The sequence below is a fragment of the Halyomorpha halys genome, unplaced genomic scaffold, assembly GCF_000696795.3.
Source record: "Halyomorpha halys isolate HHAL.00 unplaced genomic scaffold, Hhal_1.1 Scaffold567.1, whole genome shotgun sequence".
NCBI lineage: Eukaryota > Metazoa > Arthropoda > Insecta > Hemiptera > Pentatomidae > Halyomorpha > Halyomorpha halys.
In genome coordinates this window covers 367,788-374,843 of record NW_027109033.1, presented here as the reverse complement: position 1 = coordinate 374,843, position 7,056 = coordinate 367,788, and the positions used below count along the sequence as shown (strand labels likewise).

Below are 7,056 nucleotides of genomic sequence, written 5' to 3'. Positions count from 1 at the left end.
GTCCTCTTTTGTGATTAAGTGGAGGTGTGTTAATTTGGAATGTCCTGTTGTTACTCTTGCAACAACCACTTCTTTTCTTCTGTTTCTCCTTATGGCACTTGTCCACTTTTGTGTGTTTCTTAGTTCTTAGTTTATTCGTGAGTGGTACGTCAGCCCACATTGAATCCCAACTTTTTCGTATTCTGTTCCTTAAAAATTCCTTTATGCCTTTCGGCTCGTAAATTTGGAGTGGTGGAACGTTCATTGTAGCAGCCTCTTTAGCCACTGCCTCATTTCCAGGTATTCCTGAGTGCCCTGGAGTCCAGAGAAAGGAGAAACTCCACACAAGGAGACACAATATTTGTGGAGCCAACCGGAAAAATATATATATGTATTATTTTAAATAAATACTTTAAAGCAACTTACTAACTTTAGTTAAGAATCCAAACCTTCCCACTCTGCCTTAGATTGATTACCTCAAGGATATCTCTTCCTTCAATCACATATAAAATAAAATATATAAAAATCAATACTTGTTTGTTGGTACTTTATGCGCTGCTATATGCGTTTATCCAATTAAGGGCTTTATGCTAAATGTACAGGATTTTCCAGGGAAGGTTATAGGTTATTATTTGAAAAAAAGTTGTGAACATAATTACGCATTTTGGTGCGTAGCTCAGAAAGTATACATTTTCTTCATGTTTATCATATGTCAATCTCTTTTCTTTTTTTTGTCCCTTTCTTAGGAATAAAAAAAAAATTCGTTGTTATCTTCCTTTTTTTGTTCTTAGCCTTAATGAAGGCTAGAAATTCTGACCGAAACCTTGACACTGATAAATACGTTTTTAACTTTTTTTTTAAACTAAGTTTATTCTTTGACCGTCTCGCCCCAACCATCTTCTTCTTTGATGAAATTGATGAGTCTGCCAAGTATAGGTCGGAGGAATAAAAAATGGCGGTTGTTTCAAAACCTTAAAAAAACACTAATTTTTCATTCGGAGCTCTACATCTTAAAAACTACCAACAACACTAGAAAACCTAACCAAACCTCAGAATTTAAAGGAGAATAAATTTGCTAAAATATGAGCCCTAATAGAGCTATTTACGTTAAATAGTTCTCGAGATATAGCTTTTTAAAAAGCAACATTTCATAAAAATGTTGTATGGGACGTACTGAAAGATCAGTAGTTAGTGAATTTATTTTGAAAAATTTATATCTCGAAAACCATCTGACGTACAGATGTCTATTAGCACTCAAATTAAAGCTAGTGTAATGAGCTATAAAATAGTACTCGATGTTTATCTTCGTAGGAGTAATAGTTTACATGAAATTTGCTAAAATAAATTGATTTATAGTCGTTCGGACAAATTTCATTTGCCAAATTTATGTTCATTTGCGAATATCACAAAAACTAATATCTCTACGAAGATAAGTGTCATAAACTACTTTGTAATAAGTTGAATTTCCTTTATTTTGAGTGTTGGCAGACATATGTGCGTCTTGTGGGTCTAGAGATATATTTTTTTCTAAAATCCAACATTTTATTAGTTGTTCGTATAAAATGAAATTAATATTTTGTGAGTTTTCTCAAAGATATTTCGTCAAAAACTGCAACTTCTACAAAAATAGACGTTATAAACTATTTTATAGTAAATTTAAATAGCTTTTATTTGACTGCTGTAAGACAATTGTTTGTCGAATGGTTATTGAGATATAGATTTCTCAAAATATATTCACTAACTACTGATATTTCAGTACATTTTTATGAAATGTTGCTTTTTAAAAGGCTATATCTCGAGAACTATTGGACGTAAATAGCTCTATAATGGCTCATATTTCAGCAAATTTACTCCTCTTTAAATTATGTTCTTTTAGATTTTCTAGTTTTATTGGTAGTTTTTAAGATATAGAGCTCCGAATGAAAAATTATTACTTTTTTAAGGTTTTGAAGTAGCCGCCATTTTTTATTTCTCCTACCTATACTTGGCAGACTCATCAGTTTTGACTATTAATTATACATATTTTTCATTGATGTAATCAAAAATTGGAGTGAGATAACAGCCTTGGTTTCTTCCCGGCTCTTGTACCATAAGTTTCTTGTAGATTGGTCGAGTCGTGTTGATGTTATTTATAATTTTTTACCATATATTTTCATTATATAATGTTATTTTGAGCTATAAATATATATAATAAGCAATAAATCTAATCATTAATACAATTTGTAAATAACTAAATATATTAATTGATATCAAACTTCCAATTGATTTCAATTAATCTATCTGCATCCCTAAGTCTAGCAACTGCGAAGTTTTGCTGGGTCTGCTGGTTAGAGATAAATAAGAATTATTAAAATCACAAAAATAAATTATCATATGTTTAATGTAACATATGAATTATTTGTAAATGCACACTGAATACATTTCAGTTAAACCTGGTGTTATCAATAAAAATAATTTTTTTTTTCCCAGTACAATCTTAAACCATAATTGATATGTTTGATGTTAAATCTTTATTTATTTATTGAGGATAAGATATATTACAAAATTAAATAATTAATTAACGAAAGATTAATATTAGATACTCACCGATAGAGGCTACCAGGTATTGCCTGAAAGATGCTGAAGAAAACATTTCGATTGTGTGCTCCTCTCATAAGGCTGCCCGTTATCAAACTGTAATCCAGTCTTCAAATAATCATAGTATTTATAATCTTCATTGTTTACTCTTTTCACCGCAATCGTGTTTTTTAGATTTAGTTTATTTGGTCCATCATTTATGTAATGTCTTGTATCATCTTGTGTAAAGAGGGGGACATTACTACTAGCGGTTTATGGGCGTTGATGACTGTTGGGTTTTATGCCCTAAAACCCTATCAACACAGCAGTGGACAAGGTTGTGAAATGTATACGAAAATCATCGAGGCGAAAATTTCTAAAAATAAATTTTTATTTCAAATCTGCTTTTAAAATTCGTATTTGAAAGGTGCCTCTAAACGTTTGCCTGATAGTAGCAAATCCGTCCATGCGCAAGCGTGAGTTATCGTTGGGGTTATTAGGATTAGGTGGTATTAGTTGTGTTGTCATTATTTAAAGAATTTGCCAAACTTTTGGATTCAACAAATAATTCTTGTTTATGAAGGTATATTTAAAAATTCTATCGATTCGGTGTAAATACATTGTTCAAAATCTTCATGATTAACTTTACCAATTTATTTTTTATTTAACTTAACAAAAATATATACTTTAGTTGACATTATATGTATAGGTAATTAAATTAAAAAGTTTCTGATAAAAATTCTCGAACGAAGATAGAATTTATAGGTTATGTAGTACTGTTTGTATGATTTTTTGCCATCTACAACTTATCTTGCTGATAATTTCCTCTTTAAAATGAAAATAGAGTAAAAAAAAAAAATTAAAAAGTTAGCAAGATACCAACATTTGTTGCTTCCTTTGCTTACTAAGCATTTGTGCTTTGGCAATTTCCGATTTCTCAGTATGCCCTGCTGTATCTATTTCTCCATTTTTCTCCTTCAGTTAATTATCAACTTCTTCCATAGTTCATACTAATATATTTTTTATTACTGCCAGCAATACGAAATGGTTAGTTATTTCAAATGAAATTATTTAAAAGTACTTTGGAGGAAGATTTTTTTAAAATTTCTCATTTAAGACCTGACATACAATTTCAATTATAATCAGACCTACATGACATTGAAGACAGTTCAATTTTACATTATTATTTCAAGTTTAATCCAAAATCTTTTAAGCCACTTTTGATAAAATCGAAAAAATGTGTAAAATCGATTGTAAAAAAGCTATATAAAGGTTAAGTCGATCTTATCAAAACATGTGATGTAACATTTGGAATGTTAAGATAAAGGAAGCAACAAGCGCCGCCAACCACACGCTTGTTGTTTCGTTCTTTTTAATTTTTTTTACATTCGATTTACTCTATTTTCATTTTAAAAAGAAACCAAATACCAAGATTGGCAAAATGAAAGGAAGCGTAATTATCAGCAATGTAAGTTGTTGAGAACAAAAATTCATATGAATAGTACAACATAACCTATAAAGTCAACTTCGTTCAAAATTCTCGAACGATATCAGAAACTTTTTAATTTAATTACTTTGACATATAATGTCGTCATAAGTATATATTTGTGCTGTTAAATAAAAAATAAACTGCTAAAGTTAATTAGCAAGGTTTTTAACAAAGTATTTACGATTCTATTCGATAGTTGATAGAATTTTAAAATATTCTGTCTTAAACAAGAGTTTTCTGAGCAACTTGTTTTGTAACCTTTCCTTTCAAAACTTTATGTTATTGTTTACTTATAAGTTTTGATTAAAGTAATTTATTGCAACATGCCTAAAGTAAGTGAAAATTTGGCCACTGAGTGCCTAGTTGATCTTCTATCTTGTGAGGAAGAGAATCAAGATGAGCTAATTGACAACTGTCATTACATTATAATTGTCATCCATTGCTTTATTAGTTTAAAAAACATCATAACAATACTAACACAAACAACGAGCAAGTAACCTAACACGACAACAAATAAAACGGCGACGAGCTCAGCTGGTCTGTTACGTGACGTCATTCTCCATTTAACAGACTCTCAACCATGTTATATGTTATATCGTTTTAACATGGTACAAGAAGGAAATATTTCTCCATTTAACATAAGTTTTTCCATTTAACATGTTAAAGATCATGAATACCCCTAAAATAAGCCCTAGAGTAAGAACAATTTTATAAACTTCATTTAACGATAAATGTTAGTCACCATACCTTACGAATGTGTGCCTCAATCCCGTTCATAATCAGCCCTAATTGATTAAGAGGAAATCAACATTTAGGGACCACTGACGGTGAATCGGATTGACAGTAAAACTGAAAAATGGACGTTCAGTTTTCAAGGTTCAAGATAGATGGATTATAGAGAAAATTTCGAATGATCGGATTTTAGGATTCTCCCCTTATTTGTTTCTAACATCAATAGTGACGTAATCCATTGATAATCGGCCCTTTTTTCATATGACAACTGTAATGATTCGTTATTTATACTATCAAGGCTAAAAAAACCGTTAGTATTTTTATCGACTTATTAAAAGATTGTAAATAATCTATTTGTGATTATCTGTGGATTATGAATGAATTGTAAAGAATTCCTTAGTTTTGCTAAGATATTGCTAGAAATTTTAACTTTAAAATGCTGAAATTTCCCATTCTCTACAAAATATAATATAACCTTTGATAATCAGACCAATTTGGACATACGGAATTGAGCTCTATGGCTCTACTAATCCATCCAATTCCTCCTATATCCAATCCTTAAAATACAAAATCCTTGATGCTTCTTATATCGTCACAAATAAATTCATCTATAAAGGCCTGAATATCCTTTACATTGCAGATTTGGTCCGAAATTAATATGCGTCTCTTTCATTCCAAACTCCTTACCCATCCTAAACAATTAGTTCTTAATCTCTCATCCTTAACAGAATCCCTGATAATCCTGCGAGGCGTCTGAAAAGAAGATTGCCACGAGACCTTCTAGTTTATATTAATGTTTGAAGTACCACTTCAAGTTCCTTCCCAAGACTATCAAGTGTATGAAACATTCCACATATTAGTTTTTCATTTTTTTTTTTTCAAAATAGCAAGCAAAAGTCACTATGCTGGATCTTCACGTTTGCCACTTGCCGCACATCCAAGACTTTTAACAATGTTTGGTAAACAAACGTCGTCAACCACATGCTTGTTTTTTCTTTTTGAATTTTTTCGACCATAGCATTCGATTTAATCTATTTTTACTTTAAAAAGGAACACAATAAAGCTAAGCGAAATAAAAAGGAAGCCAAAATATCAGTAATGTAGGTTATAGATCACAAAATTTCATATAAATAGTACTACATAACCTATATCCAGATGTATTCCCGGTCTTCAGATTTATTCACAAGACCCCACCAAACCGCAGCTTTCGATAGATCGTTCATTATCCGACCTTCATCCTTATGGAACTACGTCTCTTCTAACATCCGTCGCTCCAATACCCTCCCTACCTTTAAATCCCGCCTGTTCAATCATTTCTTATCCATTCAGACCCCATAAAATTGTAAATTAATGAAACTGTAAATACGTATGTTAACTATTATATCATTCTTAATTATTTTTACATCCTTATTTTCTCTTTTTTATTTACTCATTTTTTTTTATTGTTCAACTGATAAAAGTGTATAAGTAACTTATAATTATTTTTTATAATGACTATTTATATTTCTTAGTATTTTTGTTTAAGTATCTCTGAGGCAGAGTTGGGCAAAAATTATTCGATTGACAAGAGATGAATACTTGTTTATTCGAATATTTAAAATACTATTTCAATCGAATAAAAAATTAGTCGAATACATATTATTCGAATAATAATTTGATTTTTTTTTTAAATTCACTTATTTTTTTACCACCTTCAATTTCTAATGTATGAAGGTCCCATATTTAGACGAGTACAAAACGAAAATACTATCGATTTATTTTAATTTTTATTATTTTTAACACTTAGGGGCCAGTTTTTAGGTTTTCGGATATGCAGATTATGAAAAAGCTATCGATTTTAACATCGCGTATCGATTTATTTTAACTTTCTTGATTTTTAACATGTTACGGTCCCTTTATACGTTTTGAGGAGTGCAGAATATAAAAATGATATCGATTTTAAGATCGCGTATCGATTTATATGAACTTTTCGGATTTCTAACATGTTAGGGTCTGTTTATAATTTACCAATATATGCCATACATGAAAATGCTATTGATTTTATGATTGCGTACCGATTTAAATATCACGTATCGATTTATTTTAACTTTCTTGATCCCGAACATGTTAGGGTCCCTTTATATATGTTTTGAGATATGTAGAATATGAAAATAATATCGATTTTAGTATCGCCTATCGATTTATTTTACTAAGATAAGAAATCAGAAAAGTTAAAATAAATCGATACGCGATCTTAAAATCGACAACTTTTTCGTATTCTGCATATCTCAAAACATATAAAGGGACCCTAAACATGTTAG

At 30.2% G+C, this 7,056-nt stretch overlaps 1 protein-coding gene across 1 annotated transcript in view; it reads right to left on the bottom strand.

Moving 5' to 3' along the window:
• The window catches only part of LOC106684290 (facilitated trehalose transporter Tret1), a 13,473-nt gene extending 10,392 nt beyond the window's left edge, over positions 1 to 3,081 (bottom strand). Inside the window, exon 1 of the mRNA XM_014426274.2 lies at positions 2,566 to 3,081. Within this exon, the coding sequence (XP_014281760.1) occupies positions 2,566 to 2,611 (46 nt within the window). The 5' untranslated portion in view covers positions 2,612 to 3,081. The remainder of the gene's footprint in view (positions 1 to 2,565) is intronic.
• Between the last annotated feature and the right edge of the window lie 3,975 nt (positions 3,082 to 7,056).